Source organism: Canis aureus, chromosome 7 (genome assembly GCF_053574225.1).
Source record: "Canis aureus isolate CA01 chromosome 7, VMU_Caureus_v.1.0, whole genome shotgun sequence".
In the NCBI taxonomy this organism is placed as follows: domain Eukaryota; kingdom Metazoa; phylum Chordata; class Mammalia; order Carnivora; family Canidae; genus Canis; species Canis aureus.
In genome coordinates, this window is record NC_135617.1 from 7,671,404 (window position 1) to 7,693,825 (window position 22,422).

At 45.1% G+C, this 22,422-nt stretch overlaps 1 protein-coding gene across 8 annotated transcripts in view; it reads left to right on the forward strand.

Annotated features, from left to right (window-relative positions):
- Positions 1 to 22,422, forward strand: part of SCML4 (Scm polycomb group protein like 4) — a 115,032-nt gene that overhangs the window by 68,334 nt on the left and 24,276 nt on the right. For 7 of the 8 annotated variants that reach the window (XM_077902879.1, XM_077902878.1, XM_077902874.1 and 4 more), the window contains one exon: positions 2,747 to 2,941. In XM_077902879.1, coding sequence (XP_077759005.1) covers positions 2,747 to 2,941 — 195 coding nt within the window. Of the gene's footprint in view, positions 1 to 2,746; positions 2,942 to 12,191; positions 12,513 to 22,422 lie in introns of those variants that run through there. The other variant, XM_077902880.1, reaches the window with a different exon arrangement.

Below are 22,422 nucleotides of genomic sequence, written 5' to 3' on the forward strand. Positions count from 1 at the left end.
TCCTGCTGAGTAACAGGGCCCAAGACACAGAGACATGGTGCTGAGAGAAAGCTTCTCCTGTACTGTGCGCCCACCCTCTTGAGCAAATTCTACCTGAGTTCTTTATGGTCCCTCTCCCTAAGCTGGGAGAGCAAATCACATTTTCCCTGCTCAGCCCTTCTGTGGCCTCAGGGGCCTTGGCACTGGGGAGCAGGTTCTGCAGTGCCTGGCACCAACACAAGCCTGGGCGGAGCCCTGCCAACTTTCCCTTGGCTGAGGGATTCCCAGGGAGTCCAGAGCTGAGCACTCACTCGGTCTTAGTGTCTTGGAGAAGGCGGTAGCACTAGGGGACTCTTCATGCTGTCTCCTTGAGGTTGCAAAGTGGTAAGGTGGCCTTTCACATTACTGATGTGCTATGGAGGCTCAGCAAGACTGTGATAGCACCAGGATGGCTCAGGGAGGGACTCAAGGAGAAATAACTAGACTCTCCCACTCTCTACCTAGAACCTAATCCTTAGGGCACTGCTTTCCAAACATTCCCATGGCACAACACAGGAAATGGTGACATTGGTGCTGGCACAGTGAGCTAAAGGAACCCGACTGTCATGAGTGGGCCTTGGCGAAGGACTGGTAGTGCAGTACCCTGGAACCCTCACTCTGTCTGAGCCACACTATCCCAGAGGGGTAGACTTTATGGTCTCACAAATGCCACATCTGCTTCTAGGATGTGGCCCTTCCAAGCACCTCTGGGAGTGTATGAACATTGATTTAAGGGACAGACCTGATGACCCAGACTCTCCTGTTGTGGGTTCAGTTTCCATCACACTTAGTCTTCTAAAATATTGGAGGTCAACAGCAATACTCGCACTAAGAGGGAATCTCCAGAGTGTGTGAGTGGCTAGGATAAATTCCTTAGTGACAGCTTTTTGCCAGATCTCCCAAATAGAGTCACCTGGAGCATTAACGTGACAGGCAAGTGCCACTTAGAGGCCACATGAGCTGGAAAAATCACTCTATACCCTCTTCCCAATCTCCTCATCTGTAACACGGGGTAATAACTTTTTGTCTACTGTCCTCACCAGAGAGTCAGGAAGCCTGAATGAGCCGATGGATGTGAATGCTCTTGTCAAACTATAAAGAGCAGTACATACCAAAAATGGATTCTTTTGATTTCTAATTAAAATATCTTGTTTTTATTTTAGTTCTAAAATCAAAACTAGTTCTGGTGTTGCCCCTGCCCCAGTCCCTGCCATGTGCCTGCCTTGGGATAAAATATGGAAAACAGGGCTGCCCTCTAGGTGTTGACAATGAATGGCGGAGACCTGGGTGGGAGCAAATTGTCCTCTTAGGGTCTGCTCCTGTGGAACAGCGGAGCTGGTATTCAAGCGTCATGGGGTGAGAGAGGCTGCGAGGACAATTATAGAAAGGAACATGCTGGAAGAAACGTATTTCTTCTAAATTCTAGTAACCCTATAGAAATTGAATTTCATCTAGAATCACCATGGAGAAATTATTGTTCCTTTTAAGGGTTCTTCCCCAGAAGGGTAGAAAGAACCCTGAACTCTGTGATGCTGGATTAGAGCTAGAGACCTCAGCATGAACTCAGGTTTATTTGGATATATCTATCTATCTAGATCTAGATCCCCCAATCAATCTATTGATTGAACTCACTCTATCCATCTCTCTCTCTCTCTCTCTCTCTCTCTCTCCAGAGAAATAATCATAATAGAATTGTATACATACATATGATTCTTAGCTCTCTCCACCGGAGTGACCCAAAGCTACTGACACTCCAGTAGCAATGAGCATATCCAGTGTCCAAATCTTGGTTTCTAAAGATCACTCTTCAGTAACAGGGAACTAGGGCTGTCGGAGAAATGGCTGATTTAGGGCAGGGGCAGGAAAAATTCACGATGAATTTGAAGCATATTGAAGTGTCAGTAACCAAAAATTGCTTTAAAAAATGGGGGCATGTCATAGGGACACAGGACACCAAAAGTCCCAAAGACAAAAGATGGAGCAAATTAAGCAACAAAATAAATAGTATAGTATTGGATAACCTACAACGCAAAATACATATATTGCATCTACACTGATATTAATAAATAATGGAAGGAAGGAAGGAAGGAAGGAAGGAAGGAAGGAAGGAAGGAAGGAAAACGGAAGTTTTCTCTTATAAAGAATTCAAATGATATAGAGACTCTCCCCTCCTCAGGAGGTAGAGCTTAATCCCTTCACTGCCCTTGAGTGTGAACATGACCTTGTGACCTGTTTCCAAGGAATGGAATAGGGAGGATGCAGTGGAGAAATGCAGCAAGCACTATCTGGCCAGGTGATGAAGGCTGACATCCTAGTGATGTCCTGTGGACATCACATACCCCTGATCTGATGTGATGACAGGGGCGCTTCGATTCTTCCCCCAAAACCTTAATCCCAGTCAGATCATGAGAAAAACATTCGAAAACCACATATTGAAGGACATTTAACAGAATACCTGACCGGTACTCTTCAAAACTGTCAAGGTTATGCCAAACAAGGAAAGACTGGGAACCAGTCCCAAACCAGAGGAGACTAAGGAGATGTGACAACTAAACCCAGTATGGGATTCTGGATGAGATCCTGGAACACAAACAGGTCATTAAGTGACAGGTGAAATCTGAATAAAGCTTAGTTAAGAACAAAGCACAACTTAACAAACAAAATCCTCCTTGCATGGAGCCATGGCCCTCGTGCCCCATGGTGAGTTGCTGTCTCTGTGGCTTTCCAGTCTCGGCATCCTTTGATGGGAAGCAGCACCTGCGGAGCCTGCCTGTGGTGAACAGCATCGGGTATGTCCTCCGCTTCCTCGCCAAGCTGTGCCGAAGCCTCCTGTGTGATGACCTCTTCAGCCACCAGCCCTTCCCCAGGGGCTCCAGGGGCTCTGAAGAAGCCCAGGAGAAGAAGGAAGGCAGGATGGAGTCAGGTAGGCTTTGTCTGTCTGTCTTCCCTGTGCGCACAGGTGGTCCCAGATGTCCCTGCCCTCCTGGAAGCTCTGGTGAGCTCTCCTGCTGGAGGCTCCCAGGCTGCTTCTCTGCCTACCCCCTACCCTGGGAAAGATCAGGAATGGCCAGGACGAAGGCTGCCTAGACAGTCCCCATACAGGCTGTAGTGGGAAGAGATTATTCCAGCTACTGAGAGCTGATGTTAGAGCTTTCAGGCCTATGGTGCTAGAACTTAGACAATGAGACCACATCACAGATAATGAATGATTTTCTTCACTCTCCTCTAATTAAGACTCTTGGACACTTATCCATCATTGCTGAGTCACTGAAAGTCTACAACAGTGAGGAACAAAGGAATCCTGAAGAAACTAGGGCTAAGGAATAGATTATGTTGGTCTTACCTGAGGGCCACAGGGACCCACCCACCCACATCAATAGGCCATGAGTCAAATAGGTTTTTCAGTAAGAGTCAGTGTTTCTCTGTCATCACAGGATGGAAAGCGATCCAGGGGCTGACTGCCTTTTGTTGCAGAGTAGCTCAGCATAGGAAAGCTGCTGGGAAGGTTGGTAAGGGCACGTAGGGGCCACAACATTCTGCTCAAGGGGCTAGGAACCTCCACTTAGTGATCTTGAGTAATGGATTCGTAAAAAGTTGAACATGAAAAAAAAATATAATAATAATAATAAAAAAGTTGAACATGACTCTAGGCCCAGATTCCAGGTTCCCGAGGATGAAGCAGAAATGTTGCCTTTTTTCTTTGTCTGGAAGCAGTATTGTTGATATATAAAGAACGCATAGCCAGTGAAACTGGAACCTAGGCATTATGTCATTCTACAAACATTTACTGAGCCCTCTTCTGGTCTAAGCATCATGTGAGATCTTGTGTTGTGATAAGACAAATGCATGAGCTTGGGAAAGTTTTAGGGGTATTGAGTGACTACTACAAATAATGCAAAATGAATACATTCGCACGTATGTGGTCACAGATAGGCTTCGAGCCTTCAACAAAAAGATGCTTATAATAAGAGTGGCTCTATCTTAAGCTTAAGAGGACAGCAGAGAAGAAAAAACCTAGATTCTTCGCATAGGTTTTTATTTTTAGATACTGTCAAGAAGGCTGTTTACAATTTTACATTAATCTCCCTGAGACCTGGGAAATGGGAAGAAATTTGGCCTCTACAAAGAACGCTACCTAATTAAATATGGTCTATGTGAGCAGATACTATATATATTTGTGCTTTATTGTTTTTGTTTTTTTGTATTTGATGTCTCTACATGTGCAAGCTTGGGAAAATCTTTTCTTCTCTCTGAGCCTTCATTTCCTAAATAGGGTGTTGGGGTTGCTCACGCATGGTACGCTTTCTGGTTCTGACAGTATGGCTCTGGCCTCTCCTGGAAGCCTTAGCTGACTCAGGAACATATCCTAAAGCTAATGTGTCTTTTAGTGAATCTTGCAGTGGGGAGAGCAGAATGATCTGATTTCACTGTGCAAACCACTGAAGCACTGTTACGTTGAACAAGCAATGACCCATAGGATATAATCATAAAGTCCCATAATTCATGTCTTCCATTCTTCTTTAAATGAATCCTGTGGGACCACTTTATTCTGTCCATGGATGAAATTTTGGACAAATCTTATGACTTCTCTTGCTCCTTTCAGGTAATGAAACATTCTCTACTCAATAATTAATATATCTAGGTCAGTGTAATAATCAAACTTCAAATTTCACTCAAAGTTAGAACTACTCCCCTTTCCCAGTTCAGACGTGCTTCAGGCCAGTTGGCTTCTCTCCACCTCACACCGAACTTTGTATTTTTGCCCCTTCTCATATCTAGCTAATAATGATTTTGAATCCTTCATGACCAGAGTAGGGGAAGGAAGAGAGGCAAGAGGTAGGAGAGTTTTTACTTGACTGATCCTGCTGTGAGTAGGAATCATGCTCCCTAGTTCTGGCAGGTGTTTAAAGCTGATTCTTCATCCTCTGGGCTCTTACACGGGTGCTTTGGTGATCCTACCATCTCTCACCTGCACTTTCCTTGACATGGACAAATCTAACTCTTCTCTGGCTGGTCACCTGGTCACTTACAATTCCTTCCATGGCCCCAAATCTGCAGGTAAATCTCTAGCTTCTTTCTGCAGAGGTCCCTTTGTGCCACCAGGCAGTCCCACAGAAAGAATCTGAGATGATCTAACTTTTTTAAGAGGCAGGGGGAGGGTGAGAAGGAGAGGGAAAGAGAATCCTCAGCAGGCCAGGGCAGAGCCCCACAGGGAGCTCAATCTCACAACCTTGAGATCATGACCTGGGCCAAAATCGGAGTCAGATGCAACCAGCTGAGCCACCCAGACGCCCCAAAGACTTTACTTTAGATCTCTCTTCTTTTTTCTTGTTCTAAAACAAACTTTTTATTTTTATATTTTTATTTTTTTAAAGATTTTCTTTATCTGTGAGAGAGTGAACACAAGTGTGGGGAGGGGCAGAGGGAGAGAGACAAGTAGACTCCCCACTGAGTGGGGGCCTGACCTGAGTCTCGATCCCAGGATGCTTAGCCAACTGAACCACCTAGGCACCCCTAGATCTCTCTTCTGATGTCCCACATCTGGCCCCTGACAAACACTGCACATCCTTTGCCCAAACAAACTCTGGGCATGCAGGCTGAACCCTGCAGGCACCTCTCCTTTGTCCATCCGAGTAGCCACACTTTTAGATTTCCCATGGGAATCAAACAATAATCCCTTGCATATCTCGAGCTCCAGAGATAGATATCAAGCTATTCATATGGCCACTTTGGAACCCTTGGGAATATACTAGACTGTTCTCTCCATAATTCATCTTCTAGTCAGCCTGTTTCTCAACCTCTATATTTCTTTTGCAGGTTAGATGTAGGTAGTCACCTATAGGTATAAAACTGGCTTTCCACCATCTATTTTTTTTTTTTTTTTGCAAGACCTGCACACTTCACTCTACCTTGGGGTGTCTGTTGTCTTGCAGCCTCAGCCCAAACTGAAACTAAAATGGTTTCGTTTTAACATCCTGTTCCAGGAACCCCCCTTCGGCTTTCCTTAAGTGATTATTGAGGAAACTCTTGCCTTGGTTTCTAGGGTATTCTCTTCCCTCCCAAGCTCACCAGGCTGGAGAAAGTTCCCGTCTCTTTCCTGGAGCAGTGCAGCTGCCTCACTTCTTCCCTTGACTGAGACAGTTATTTCTACCTGAAGGCTGCTTTGCTTCCTAGTTGGCTTGGCTTCAGAAGCAATGACTCGAATTGTCTTCATGAGCCCTTCCCTAGCCCATGGCTGATTTGAAAACGTGAATTGCTCCAAATCCACCAACCTTGGGGAAATTGTTTCCATGCCATAGGTGTTGCAGAACCGAGCACAGTATGTCTCATGTGTCTGGGAACCAAACAGAAAGTGGAAGAAGCAGCTATGTCACCGTACGCTCTAAGTGGCCCCCTTGCCACAAGTCGTTTCCACCAGTCTGCTGTGGAGCCTAAAATGACACCAGTAGAGAGTTTGCCTTTAGATTAAGACATCGCCTTTTTAAGATTGCCTTGTCAAATTTCCCTTAAAGGGTAACACATTAAATTATTATTACTTCAGATGAAGAGTTAGCTTATCACCCACTATTGTGGCAAGAAGGGCACATGTAAGGGGAAAGGGATGGAGGCTCCATATCCCTCCACGTCATTCCTAAACACGACTGCACAGTCTTGAGCTCGTTTGCACCAGGTTGCTCTCTGCCCCAGTGTTGTTCAGTCCAAGCTCTAATCTATCAGCCTTGGTGCCACACAGTTTCAGGGTTTGTCAACACTTATGAGAGCATTTCTAGAAGATGGTTAATCAGATGAGAAGAAAATGCAAAACCATGACATATAAGGAACTATCAAAGAAACAAGGTTGTTGTTGTTGTTGTTGTTGTTGTTTTTAAAGATTTTATTTATTTATTTGAGAGGGGTAGGGAGAAGCAGCCAGAGGCTGAGCAGGGAGCCCACAGATGTGGGGCTCTACTCCGGGACCTTGGGACCATGACCTGAGCTGAATGAAGGCAAACGCTTAACCGACTGAGCCACCCAGGTGCCCCAGAAACAAGGTTTGTGGTCAAAAACTGGATGATTTGGGGGAAGACATGATTTCCTGATCCAGTATATGACAGCAGGTCATGTGGGATTGCTCTCTGTGGCTCTGCTGATAGATTTAATTCAACCTAAGGTCTCCCCACTCAGACTCTGGTCAGGAGCATCCTCATCACCTGAGAAAGGCAAAAGCTCAGAGGCCCTCCCACACTCATTAACAAGAGATCCCAGGTGTTTTGAAGACACATTATAGTTTGAGAAGTGTGGATTTAAGGGATGCTCTCCTTACCCTCCACTAAGGTAGAGAACTTGGCAGCTGCGGACCCAGGTGGAACACTTACAAGATATCTCCCTTGGGAGTCAGGTAGGTTGTATTCCTAAGGAACTTTGAAACACCAAAGCCAGGGACGCCTGGGTGGATCAGTGGTCGAGCATCTGCCTTGGGCTCAGGTCATGATCCTGGGGTCTCGGGATCGAGTCCCACATTGGGCTTCCCGCAAGGAGCCTCCTTCTCCCTCTGTCTCTCTCTCTCTCCCTGTGTCTCTCATGAATGAATAAATAAATAAAATATTTTTTAAAAAAGAAATGTCAAAGCCACAGAAGTAGAAGGGACGGCTTGAACGGTAGTGATCTCCCCATTACCAGTGACAAGTGCAGATGCCCACCTGTTGGAGCCATTAGGGGGAACGCTAATAACCCAGCGGAGAAGTAGGAGGAGATGTCACAGCTGGAGGTGACAGAGGCTAGCTCTGAGCAGCGGGTGCCCCCCGGGGGGCCCCCAAGAGATGAAAGTAAGGAAACCAAGACAGAGCGGCTCACATCGGAACAGAGAGAGGGCATCTCCCAAATCGCATTCTCAGACCTTTGATACCTAAACTTTCTCCTGTGATCTTTCTCCTGTGTCAGGGGAAGACCAGACTACCTGAATCCAGTCTGGACGGTAGAGTTCTTGGCTTGATTTCAGGAACTCTGATTATTTCCCTTTAATTCTCTTAACCGACAGCCCCACGTGGTGTGTTTTAGGAAGTAGAGCAGCTCTCTGGTGCTTTAGGAGAATGGAGGCAGAAACGTGGATCTGATAACATTCGTGGTTCTGTCAGAAGCCATGCGATGATCACAGGGAAATTTTACCTTAATCTTTGAATACTGAAAAGAAAAGGCCTCAATTATAAATAAATGTTAGCCAGTGTTTTCCAGACTTTATTGTGCTCAGGAACCACCTGGCATCTTGTTCCAGTGCAGATTCTAGCCTCGGGGGGCTGGCGTGGGGCCTGGGGGTCTGCATTTCTAACAGGTACACAAGTGGTATTGGTGCTGCTATGGGGCAGTGACCACATTTTGCATGATAAAGCGTGGGCTCATCTAGGGAAATGTATACTTCATTTCAGGTTTGCAGTAAAATAAGTCTGTTTGCATTAGGACAGTGCCTCCCCTGTACAAGTGTTGCCACTGAAGATGCTCCAATGCCCATGGAGAGGAGGAGGCAGGTGTGCAAGTCCAGGTGAGAAAGGACAGGTTTGCTGCACTGGTGAGATGATCTTCAAGAAAAGAAGACAGGCAAAGTCCTCAGTGTGGCCTGGCCACCTGCCGCAGCAGGATCCCTGCTGTCCTTCAAGCCACCCCAAATCCCGAGAAGATGGCCATCCATTCTCCCAGACCCTTGTTGACACATCCTCAGTGACACTTAATTTTGCCTTCTCTTGCAAGAATCTGGGTCCGGATCTCGTCTCCCTGCTGGATAGACTTGGGGGGCAGAGGCTGAGATGTAACAGGTCTGCAGCAAATGTTTATGACTTGAACTCTATGCAACACAACAGAACACGTCGTCCGCTCGCCAAGAGTGCGGGAGACCTCTGGAAACCACAAATGTGATAGCTGAACTCTTCTGCGAGATCTAATTTCACGATTGGTTTCCTGCCTTTGAAGCTCTAACGTGATGGGAACAAACTGTTTACTTTTTCTCAAGTAGCTTTTTCGATACACAGATGGTAGGGGTGGGAGATGAGGAAGGACATTTGTTCTTGAAGCTTGATGTTTTCTTCCTGGGCTTGGTGGTCTTTGAGCCAGGTTCCAGAAAACCATCGGCGTAACAGACATTCACAGTGTGTTCCATTACAGCTGAACCCATATACCCAGCCTCTGGAAATCAAATCTGCTTCCTTGTTGAACTACAGGTTCATCTAACATGATAGCACTACAGAGAATGACTACACAGGGAATACCTATCTTTCTGAAAGATTGTTGATTTCTACAAGGAAATAGAGCTTATCAAGTGTCCCATGAGTTATATTACGTGGAAACATCATTCAGTCAGTCAGCAAACATTGAGTGAGCTTTCCCATTTGGGATGCACTGAGGCCCGCAGAGTCAAGGCCACTGGTTCAGAGCCACACAGAAAGGTCGCCATGGGGAGGAAAGTGAGCCCAGGTCTTCTCTTCCCTGACCCTTTGCTTGCCTCCCAAGCCAGTTGTCAGTAGCGTCCTGTGACCCAACACTTGCCAGGTAGGGTGTACGTCCTGTTTCCCCGGCTCAGAAACTCAGAAGCCTGACTGCACAAAATGGATGTTCACAAGTGGCTTGTGGTGCACCTGTGTCAGTTCATCTCGTCACGATGTAAAAGAACAAAACAAACCCCAACCCCCCATTTAGCAAAATCCAGGCCAAAACTGTACTCCAAATACATTAATTCTCTTTTATCCTTCTGGGTTTCCTATCTTGGCTCCAAAGAGTGTTTCATTCATGCATCTGTGCTCAGGGTACATCCTGGCTGGATGACAGCCACAGGATAGGCCAAGCCCATCATTCCAGACACCAGGAGAGCTCACCTGTCTTTACAAAACCCACACAGAGTGGCCTACTCCACCAGACATTAGGCAGAGTTTGACCTGGTATTTTAAATAATATGTGGAACGATGGAGGCAAAAAAAAAAGGAAAAAAAAGAAGAAGAAGAAGAAGGAAGGTGTGTTATACCAGATTCCCTGCAGCTGCTTGTCTCTCACTGCAAGCCAGTGACTGGAATATCCCAGAGCTGTGCTTGCCCCATCACAGCCCGGCCCATGTGAACAAAATGAGCTGTGCTGTTCTCAAGCCAAGGGTTGGAAAGAGGGTCATGTGGGAGGAGAGCAAGGAGTATCAGTATCCAACTCAGGTGTTAAGAATCCTCTAGAAAGTGTTGATGGAAAGGTTCAAAGAGGAGTGTCCACAAGTCCTGCAGCAAATACAAAGGAATTCCTATATTTTCAGACAGATAGGTCCAGGGGGAGCCCCGCCGGAGCTACTACAGCATAAGATGCAGAGTGTTCACCAGGGTAGGATTTCTAATCTGAGTTCTGCCCCCAGGCATCAATATGAGTTCATTTAGGAAAATTTATTTATTGTGTTTTCGATTATGTCATTTATGAAATTATAATATCTGTACATATTTTATTTAATTTTATAAAAGATTTTATTTATTTATTCATGAGGGACACAGAGAGAGAAGCGGAAACATAGGCAGAGGGAGAAGCAGGCTCCCTGCAGGGAGCCCTATGGGGGACTCGATTCCAGGACCCCGGGATTACACCCTGGGCCGAAGGCAGATGTTCAACCACTGAGCCACCCAGGTGTTTCTCTGTACATATTTTAAAACACTGAGCTAGGGACACCTGGCTGGCTCATCAGTAGAGCACATGACTCTTGATCTCAGAGTTGTAAGTTTGAGCCCCTGGGTGTCGAGAGTACTTAAAAAAATAAAATCTGAAAAAAAAAAAAAATATTGAGCTAAAAGGGAAAAATATACCCTCGTGGAAAAGGCCTGAATTTTGTGGAGTTTAAAACTGATTTTTTCAATGTTCAGTAATTCATTGAACCTCTTTGCATTGCAAGGCTTATGTTCTCTTTTGAGTCCTGTAGATACTGAGGAAGCACAGACAAGTATTCAATAATTATTGTTAAATGCATGGATGTTCCAATTAAGCCATTATATACCACTCTAAGATAAATTTCATGAACTCTCTCCTATTCCTGGGTAGTTTCTGGGTCTTGTACATAAGCAGTAAGCCATTTGCTGAAAAAAATCCCATAAACTTTCTGGCAGAGAACCGAATAGGTACTCTTTGGCAGAAACTTCCTAGCTGCAACTGAATTAATCATTATGATTTCCAACCTGATATTTGGAGTCAAGAGAAATGAAACAAATACACTTTTCTCATCTGTATTAGTTAGCTGTACGACCAATTACCCCAAAACTTAGTGGCTTAAAATAACATTTATTATCTCAGTTTCTTGTGACTCAGGAGTTCAGGGGCCGCTTAACTGGGTCCCCTGGCTCTGGGTCCCACACCAGGCTGTATCTCGAAGCTCAACTAGGAAAGGATCCACTTCCTAGCTTATTCGTGGGGTTGTTGGCAGGATTCAGCTGTTGGTTTCTTGCCATATATAGGCCTCTCCACAGAGCATCTCCCAACCTGGCAGCTTGCTTCACTAGCGTTAGGAATCCTGGAAGGTATCCTCAGCCTCCCTGAAAGTCAGGATGTCCCTTTAGAACCAGAACTTACAACCTGTCCTCTATCCTGGTGACTCCAACCTCTTCTTGTTTGAGGACCGCTTTTAATTTCCCGAAAGTTCTAAAAAGACCAAAAAGTCTGGGGGCTGTTGAGGAAACAGCATGCCTGCGAAAGGTGGCCCCCTACCCTCGCCCTCCCCCACCTCTTAGGAGTTGGCCATAACAACGTGGGTGGAGGCCTGGCAAAGCTGCAAGACCTGAGGGGGGCTGCTTATGGAACCTGCTCTCCTCTCCTCGTGAGACTGGAAGGGCATTCATTATCCCAGACGGCTGACTTTGGGCAGAACTGCCTTTGGGCGAAATTTTCACAGGCAAAAATCAAGCCATAGGCCTAGAACAAAGTCTTAGGCAAACCAGAAACACTGGGGAGGGCTGCAGAAGTTCAGGTGTCAGGCGTTAAAATTATGGCTGGTCTCTGTGCATCTCATTAGGGGAGAAAATATATAAATGTACTTAAATGGACCAGAGGGGAGTCATAAGGTTGATTCTGAGGCCTGAGTGATCTGAGCTTTGAGACGAGCTTAAAGGGAAAAATCTATACTGGCCAGAGACCAAGTTAATGGAAAATTTAATTGAAGCGAATGAAATGCCAAGCCCCATAGGTGGTGTGGCCTGGTGCCCTTTGAACCGGGAAGGCCGGGACAGGAGGCCGCAGAGGGACCTGAGGGAGAACGTGATGAGCTTATCTGAGCAAGGACGAGGGCGGGACTGAGCCCGGGAGAAGGAAAGTCTGCACACCTCCCCTAGAGCCTCAGTGAAAGGCAGTCCGGGGGCAGAGAGGAAATGTGCTGATTTGTGCCACCGAGAAGTCCTTAGAGGTCCCCTGGCTCCCGCAGCAGCAGCAGCAGCAGCAGCAGCAGCGCTGAGTGCTGGGCCCCAGGGCGCTGAGAGCAGCCAGGGAGGCGGCCGGTGGCAGTGGCAGTCGCAGCCACCAAGGTAGGAAACAAAGGCCCAGCAGCTCCCCCAGGGCCCTGCTCTTGTTTCCCGGGCTCCTCACCCCCTGGCCCCCTTCCAGTCTCTGCTTCTCTCCTTGCCCGTCTTTCTCTGCATTCCATAGCTTACAGGCTACATGCACCCCTAGGTGGTCGCCCGGTCTCCCCCAGCAGGGCCCCGGGGGCCCCCTGGGCCACTTCCCCTTCTCATCTGGGTGTCAGAGCTGGGATCCCTGGAGCTGCCGGGCTGCTCCCCCGCGGAGCCCTCTGGACGCCGCTCCAGGGGGGTGACTTGCCTGCCAGCCTGGGCAGACCGGCTGGTCGTGGATCCCCAGCAAGGCCGCGGCCCCCCAGCCCGGGGGAGGGTGGCAGTGATGGTCACAGAAGGGGCTCGCTGTGCAGCTGCTCCTTCAATGGAGAAGTTATGACTGATGTGGGGAAGTAAGGTGGGGAGTGGAGGGCGAGTGTGTGTGTGTGTGTGTGTGTGTGTGTGTGTGTGCATGCGTGAGACGGGGCGGGGAGAACTGTTTGTACTGAAAAACAATAGTTTCTAAGACTCTGGAATTTGGGAGTTATTATTGCATGAATAGGTATTATTTGAGAATAATTTTGCAGATGGTGGTATTGTGGCTTTTTCAGGGCTTCATTTGCTTAAAGAATCCAAGTAAAGGGCCAGCTTCACTGTTTTGGATTAAACAAGAGGCCAAGTTCACATACTATGAGCAGCTAGGCCTTGGGTCCTAAATGACAAGGGGTCACCAGCAGCCTGAGCTAGAACCCTGCCAGCGGCGTCTGTACTTTCACACATGTGGGTCCCTTTTGCCTCCCTCTGCCCCTCTTGCTGCTCCGGGACTTTCTCTCTCTCTCTGGCTCCTGGCTTTCTCCTTCCTGTCCCTCTGTCTCTTCCTGCTTCCCTTTGGACCTTCTCAACATTCCAGGTGCTCTTGCCCGACCTGTCCAGAACTGCAGCAGGAACGGGTCGCATGGGGCGGGCGACCCAGAAGCCTCTGCAGAGGTGAGGGAGGAGGGGGGGGTGCCCACACATGCCTGGCCCCCGAGTTTGTTCCCAAACAGGGAGGCTTGGACACAGGTCAAAATCAGAAGCAAATGGGTACACCTTGAGGCTCGAGTGGGTTTGAACTCTTCTAGAGTGTTCTTTGGCTCTGCTCATGGGCTGGATTTATATGCAGTGGCAGGGGTGTGGGGGGGGGATGTAGTTCACAGATCAGCAATTCTGAAAAAGGAACACCAGGCCCTCCTGACGGTTCCTAAGACATTAAACCCTGAAAACGTAGCCGCCTTCTTTGGTTGGCACCATTGGGGTGTTTGCCTTTCTATTGAAGCCTCCTCCTGTGATCGTACAAGAGCAGATTATTCCTTTTTCTGGAGAGAAGATTTAATGATTTTACAAGTGGCATCCTTTGCCTCTTGGGTAGAGGCAGGGAGATTTTGGGGAAAGTGCACGAGACGCCCTCTCCCTGACCCCGCTTTGCTGAGCTGATGTTCTCCATGGAGATCAAACGGCCCTAAACGTAGACAGGGTTGGATCCTCTTGTTTAATACGAGGTTCCGGGGTGATAAGCTCAACATCAGATGAGAAGCGATTCTCTTAAAAATTGGGGAGAAGGGCAGCCCGGGTGGCTCAGCGGTTTGGCACCTGCCTTCAGGCCAGGGCCTGATCTTGGAAACCCGGGACTGAGTCCCACATCAGGCTTCCTGCGTGGAGCCTGCTTCTCCTCTGCCTGTGTCTCTGCCTCTCTCTCTCTCTCTGTGTGTGTGTCATGAATAAATGAATAAAATCTTTTTAAGTAAGTAAGTAAGTAAATAAATAAATAAATAAATAAATAAATAAATAAATAAATAAATAAATATCAGGGAGAAGAGGGCAGAGAACGTCTTAACCTGCCAGCCCCGTGGCTTGCCACGGGTGTGTGCGCAGGAGTTGGAGGTGCAGAGGTGCAGAGGGCACGCGTGTGCCGCAGTCCCAGTACTGCTGACCCCAAAGCCACAAAACCCACTGAGAAGCGTAATTCCCTCCTCAGGTACTGATTTGATCTTTCTTCTTTTTGTTTTTGTTTTTGTTTTTGTTTTTGTTTTGTTTTGTTTTTTGGTCCTTCTTCTTATGGACTCGAAATAGTGGTTTCAGGCAACCAACAATCCACGGGTCATGCTGTGAAATTCTTAGTTCCTAGAAGCTCTGCATACCCATAATTTCTCTCCCTGGATGTTGACAACTTCATAGTTTTGAATAGTACAAAAGCGAGGTATCCAGCAGTCATCTTTTTGACTAAAGCAAGAGGAATTGGGGTTAGATGCAAGGAACTTTTGGGCAGTGAGATTTGCAGTACAATGGCCTAATTGTGAGGGAGACTGTAAAGTCTCTTGCAGGAAGCTTTCAAAGAAGAGGCTCATTTATTTTCCTTAGTTACCACCCACCTGAAAAGAGGGCTTGGTACCAATTCGGTGCATCCCAGGGGTCAATGCACCGCCTTCACAATCTTTGCTACGTCCACGTAACAATTGCAAAAAGTGTTTACTCAAGATATTCCTTTAAAGAGATCCATTTCTTTTTTAACTTTTTAGCTGTTCATCGCTTTAAGCAATGATACCGGATCAGGGAAATCATAGTTTGATGGACTAGTTGTATTTTATTGCTGGACACTAAAATACATGCCTACAAAAAAAAGTGTTCACCTGCTGCCATGTCTTCCAAAAAGATAACGTGTTCAAGTCCTAATTTTCAATGCCTGTGACTAGGACTTTTCTTTAGAAATAGGGTCTTTTGGGGCACATGGGGGGCTCCGCTGGTTAAGCATCTGACTCTTGGTTTCGGCTCAGGTCGTGATCTCAGGGTCATGAGTTCGAGCTCCATGTCGAGCTCCACGCTTGGCATGGAGCCTGTTTAAGATTTTCTCTCTCCCTTTCCCTCTGCCCCTGCCACACCTGCTGGTACTCTCTCTCTCTAAATAAAAAAAAAAAAGAAATAGGGTCTTTGCAGATGTAATCCAGATGAGGTCATACTAGATCATGGGCCCTCATCCAGTGACTGATGCCTTTCTAAGACATTTGGACACAGACACAGAGGTGCAGGAAAGATGCCGTGTGGGCTTAGAGGTAGATTGGAAGGATATTTCTACAGTGAAGGATTGTTGGCCACCACCAGCAACTAGGTAGAGGCAAGGAAGGAAACTACCCTTGAGCTTTAAGAAAGGACATGGCCCTGGGTGCCTGGGTGACTCAGTTGGTTAAGCGTCCAACTCTTAGTTTAGGCTCAGGTTGTTGTCTCAGGGACATGAGATCGAGCCCCACATTGGGCTCCACACTCAGCATGGAGTCTACTTGAGTTTCCCCTCTCCCTCTGCTCCTCCTTCTGCTCTCTCTCTCTTGAATAAATAATAAATAAATCTAAAAAAAAAAAAAAAAAAAAGAACATGGCCCTGGCCCTGCCAACACCTTGATTTCATATTTCTAGCTTCCAGAACTATAAAAGAATACATTTCTGCTATCTTAGACCACTAAGTTTATGGTACTTTCTGTAGCCTTGGGAAACGAATACACCAAAGTCCCACCCAAAATCGTCCCCTGTCCCACCAGTGGGAGGCATCTACCACTTGGGGGAAATGCTGAGCTAGCTGCTCTGCGCAGGCCCTCTTCCATCCTGTGGGTGAATGATGATGGCCTTCATTGTGTCAGTCATTTTCATACTTTGGTATGATGTGAGTGTCAGCACCCCCATTTATAAGGGTGAGGAAAAGGCTGTTTAAACCACATTTGAGCAGATGTGTCTCATCAATTCTGAGCGGCACCCCAGTGCGTGCACCTGAATGTGCTGTTCACTCCAAGGCTTCCTGGGGGTTACAGGCTCTGCGGAGCCGTGGTGGGTGGTGGGGGTGGGTGGAGGGCTTATGGGTCTGTCTCCGCGGTGGTTCATCCACTGTGTCTGGAGTAACTGGTGTATCCTTTGCTGGGTACAGGGCTCTTGCCTGATGGTGTCTCAAGTTGGTTTTATTTTTTGATGAATTCATTTGGATCATAGCCCAGAAGCTGACTTTTATTACCTTTGATCTCACCCATGGTCGTCAGCAGTTTTTAAAGCAAGAAAGTCCATGTTCCCTTGCTCCCCATTTCTGCACATCATCATAGGAGAGCAATCTTCCACCTGCATCTGTATTTCCCAGCTATCGTGCAGGCTGGGGAATTATCTGCATTCTCTACCTTACTGCTCTCAGAACTAGGAAGACATATTTAATTTGGCTTTAAAATATTTAATACACGGAATAAATGTTTTCATTACATCTTTATCACTATTTATCATGCATCGACATGAAGAATTTATATTTAGTCCTTTATAACCTGAATTGTGATGCATATTCTGTGTACACTGCTCGCAGTGGCCCAAATGCCTACTCAATAACTATCGTGTGCGCGCACCATCTATGCCAGATACCATACGTTGCCTCCTCACACGTACCAAGGCACTTGCCACCAGAGACACAAGAAGGATCGGTATCTCAGATATCGAGAGCATTCCATCAGGGAGCATAATGACAGCCTTACTGCTTACGGCCTAGAATGGTGCTAGCCTAGTAGGTGCTCAGTAAGTGTATAGTTTTCCTCCTCCTCCCTCCATTTAGGAGGCAGCCTGATATATAGGCTCCATAGCCTGGTCCGCTTTGGAGTCTTCCCACTGATGTCTTCTGATTCAGATGGAAAAGATGCAATAGATGTCATCCAGGTGAAGAGGCAAGGAAGGATACCGACGAATGTTGAGCCTTAAGAAAGAACATGGCCCTGGGGCACCCTAGGAGGTGCAGTCAGGAAGCATCTGACTCTTGGTTTCGGCTCAGGTGAGAGGTGAAGGTGTAGACATCCAGGTTCCTGAAGACACCCTGCAGCACTCCACTGGCCACAGAACACAAAGCACAGAGCATGCACACACTTAGGCCACGCAGCTTACTCGTGTCGCAGCGGCCAAAGCAGCGTTTGTCGGACTTGCCCATATAACACTCGAGGACGTGTTCACACCTAGCACCAGGCTTCTGCAATGAATTTTTTAAACAGCGTTAGTGAGATGTAACTCACGTATCGTACAAGAGTGCGACAACACGGTGGTTTTTAGTGTATTCACAGAAGTGTGCAGCCACAACGGTAGAAGACTTTCAACACCTCAAAAAGCACATATCCTTTAGCTCGCACCCCTTATCCCCCCGCCCCCATGCCCTCAGCAACCACTAATCTACCTTTTCTCATTTATAGATGTATAGATTTGCCTATCCTGGACATTTCGTGTAAGTGGAATCACTTCATATGTGGCCTTTTGTGTGACTGGCTTCTTTCACTTAGCACAATATTTCAAGGTCCATTCACACTGTAGCAGTATCATCAGTATTTGTTTCCTTTTATGCCTGAATAATATTCCATTGTGTGGATAGGGCTCATTTTGTGAATCCATTCATCAGCTGTTAGTCTTCTGGCTTATTTCCACCTTTGGGCTATTAAGAATAGTGCTTCTGTATATATTCATGTACCAATGGTTGTGTGGACATATGTTTTCATTTCTCTTGAGTGAATTCCACCTCAGAGTGGAATTGCTGGGCCGTAGAGTGACTCTTGTTTGAACCAGTTGAGGAAGAGCCAGACTGTTTTCCAAAGAGGCTGAACCATTTTACAGTTCACATCAGCAGTGTATGAGGGTTCCAGTTTTTTTTTACAGCATCATCGACATTTGTTATTATCTGACTTTTTATTATAACCATCCTCGTGAGTGTGAAGCTACGCTTCTTTGTGGTTTTGATTTGCATTTCCCAATGACTAATGATGGGGAACATGTTTTCGTGTCTTTATTGGCCATTTGTATATCTTCTTTGGAGAAAGGTCTAGTCAAGTCCTTTGCCCATCTTTAAATTAGGTTGTCTTTTTCTTATTGGGTTACTCTGGAAACAAGTCCCTCAGGAAATATATGATTTGCAAGTATTTTCTCCAATTCCATGGGTAATCTTTTCACTTTCTTGGTGCTTTCAATGCAAAGACGTTTTAAATTTTGTTAAAGTCCAGTTTACCTATTTTTTCTTGTGTTGCTCATGCTTTTGGTGCCAAATGTAAGACTATTTTGCCAAATTCTAGGTCATAAAGATTTATTCTTATGTCTCCTTCTAAGAGTTTTATACCTTTTTGTTCTCATGCTTAGGTCTTTGGCCCGTAGTGAGTGAATTTTTGTGTATGGTATGAAGTCAGGGTCCAATGACATCGTTTTGCATGTGGATATCCAGTTGTTCCAACATCAGTTGTTGAAAGGATTTTTCTTTCTCCATTAAATGATTTTGGCACCCTTGTGGAGAATCAGCTGAACGTAGACCCATCAGTTTATTTTTGAACTCTCGATTCTATTCCATTGATCTCCGTGCCTATTCTTATTCCAGTATCACACTGTCTTTATTATCATTGCTTTGTAGTTCACTCTGGAATTGGGAAGTGTGAAGGCTATATTTTGTTCTTTTTGCATGATTGTTTTGATTAATCTTGGTCCCTCGAAAATCATGTGAGTTTTAGAATCAGCTTATCAATTTCTATGAAGAAGTCAGCTGAGATACTGACAAGAATCACATTGACTCTGTGGATCAATTTAGGGTGTATTGCCGTCCTAACAATATGTAATCCTCGGATTCATGGATTCATGATTTTTCCCCATTTATTTAGATCTTCTTTACTTATTTTTTTAAAGGTTTCATTTATTTATTTGAGAGAGAGAGAGAACAAGCAGGGGGAGCAGCAGGCAGATGGAGAAGGAGAAGCAGGCTCCCCACTGAGCAGAGAGTCCGACATAGGGCTTGATCCCAGGAACCCGGGATCAAGACTGAGCCAAAGGCAGCGGCTTAACCAACTGAATTACCCAGGTGCCCCTAGATTTTCTTTACTTTATTTTAACAGTGTTTTGTAGTTTTCAGTTTTACACTTCTTTTGTTAAATCTATTCCTCCATATTTTATTCTGTTTAATGCTATTATAAGTGAAGTTGTTTTTTTTTTTTTTTGAAGTTGTTTTTCTTAACTTCATTTTCAGACTGTTTAATCTGAAACACAGCTGCTAATATTTGCATATTGATCTTGCATCCTGCAACCTTGCTAAACTTGTTTATTAGTTCCAATAATGTTTTTAATGGATTCTTTAGGATTTTCTATATATAAGAGATAGTTTTCTTTCTTCCTCCCCATCTAGAAGCCCTTGCTTTCTTTTTCTTACCTAATTGCCCTGACTGGAACTTCCAGCAAAATATTGCATAGATACAGTGAGAATAAGCATCCTTGTCTTTTTCTTGATCTTAGGAGGAGAAGCATCCAGTCTTTTCACCATTTACTGTGGTGTTAGCTGTAGGTTTTTTGTAGATGCCCTTTCCCAGTTGAGGAAGTTCCCTTCTATTCCTAGTGTGTTGAGTGTTTTTATCAGGAAAAGACATTGAATTTTGTCATACTATTGGGATGATTGTGCTCTTTTTTAAAAAATTCTATCTAGATGGCATATTACATTAATTGATTTTTGACTGTTAAACCAACCTTGCCTTCCTGGGATAAATCCTACTTGGTCATGGTGTATAAGTCATGTTATATGTAACTGGATTTGATCTGCTAGGATTTTGTTGAGGATATTTGCATCCATATTCATAAGAAATATTAATCTGTAGTTTTCTATTCTTGAGATGTCTTTTTCTGGTTTTGGTGTCAGGGTAATAATAATAATGGCCTCATAGAATAAGTTGGGAAGTATCCCTTTCTTATCAGTTTGGTTGGTTGCCATAACAGAATACCATAGTCTAGGGGACATAACCAACAGAATTTATTTTCTCACAGTTCTGGAGGCCAGAAGTGTAAGATCAAGATCTTATCAGGGTTGGTTTCTGTTGAAAGCTCTCTTTTCTTCATGATTTGTGGACAGCCACTGTCTTGCTATGTCCCTTCCTGGCCTCTTCTCTGTGCATCTGTGTTGCTGGGGGACAAGGAGAGAGGGAGAAAGAGAGAGAAAGCACATGTACGTGAGCCAGCATGTGCATGCCCTGTCTTATGTCTCTTCATCTTCTTGTGAGTACTATCTGCCTAACTGGTTCTCTAAGATTAAGTTCCTAACCTTAAGACCTCACTTAATCTTTATTATCTCCTTATATGTAGTCTCTTTGGGAGTTAAGGCTTCAAAATATGAATTCTGGAAGGTACACATCAGTCCATAACATTCCTCTTCTATTTTTTGGAAGAGTTTGTAAAGAATTGGTTTTAGTTTTTCTTTAAATGCTTGATAGAATCCACTCATGGAACCGTCTGGGCCTGGGGTTACTTTGTGAATAGTTTTTGATTATTAATTCATGCTTTTTACATGTTACAGGTTTGCTTAGATTGTCTATTTTTTTCAGTCAGTTTTGGTAATTTGTCCATTTCTTCTAAGTTACCTGATTTATTGGCATATGGTAGTCCATAGTACCCTTTAATGATCCATCTTGTTCCTATAAGATTTGTAATAATGTCATCTCTTTCATTTCTGATTCTAGTCATCTGACTTTTTTCTTTTTTCCTTTGGTCAATCTAGCTAAAGTTTATCAAATTTGTTGATTTTTTTTTCAAAGGGCCAGCTTTGGCTGCATTGATTTTCCCCATTGTTTTTCTAGTCTTTACTTAATTTCTGCTTCAATCTTTATTTCCTTCCTTCTGCTTGCTTCAGGTATAGTTTGTTCTTTTTTCCCCCCAGTATCTTATTGTGAAAGTTTAGGTTATCAATTTGAGATCTTTCTTCTTTTTAAATGTAAGTATTTACAGCTATAAATTTTGCTCTAAGCCCTACTTTAGTGTCATCCTGTATGCAATGGCTTTTATTTCCAGGCAAGTTCCATATCTATCCCCATCTATGAGAATAATTGCTAGCTCCTTGATTAAAATCAAATCTTAATCTTTCAATATCTGCATTATGAGAGGAATCCATGCATGAAGAAGACATCTGGATCTTGTTTTTCCTCATTGCCAACCTTGAAGGATCTATTTGTTTTTGTTACTCTAGCACATTTTCTTTGTGGGTGTCAAGATCCGTTTTGATCATATGTGGTATAGGGACGATTATTGATGAGACTAGGCATATATGATCTTGTCTGGGATGGGAGGGAATTTGTAGAATATTTTTCTTTCTCTTTCTATCCCCATAATGCCCTTGAACTTTGTCCTTAGAAATAAAACAAAACACCCCACACTTTTTGACCATAGGTAGAATTCACAGACAGAGTTCAACAAACTGAGATTGAGCCTTAAAAGTGTAGAAAGTCATGATTTACTTGGACAAAGGGGAGCTGATGATGAGGTTGGCTGACTCTTCAGGTCCTTTACTCCTCTTGCTCTTTTGATTGGCTCTTTACCTCTTACCTGCAGGTGAAAGGGAAGACCATGGGGCTTACCAGATCAGCATTTGTGTCTCCAATTTGTTAGCTTTGGAGGAAGGACAGTACCCTCATGTGTTCTGGGACTAAAAGTGTGGGGAGGAAGCACCATTGCCCCTGTATCTCCACCCAGGTCAAATTGTTTCTTTAACTCAGGGACATTGTGACTCCTGCTTGATCTCTCTAAAGCCTCCCGGGCCAGGTGAGGAGGGCAGTGTTAGTGGGCAAAGAGAAAAGAGAGCAGAGACAAGCTGGGAGAGACTGCTGGAAGAGCAAGACCATGCAAGGAGAAAGACCGTTGAATTTTACTTTCAAGTCATCAATAGCCAAAATCATCACTTTCCTCTGAACACAGGGAGGCACATCTCCCATCCCTACTATAATGTGCTTTGTTGGTGAGGCAAGGGTCTCGGTCTGTTGAGAGGTGAACTATTTGGGATTGTGATGTGGGGTCCATTCTACTTCATCTCTCATCTCGGCAGATGGTGACAGCTGTGCTGGGGGGAAAC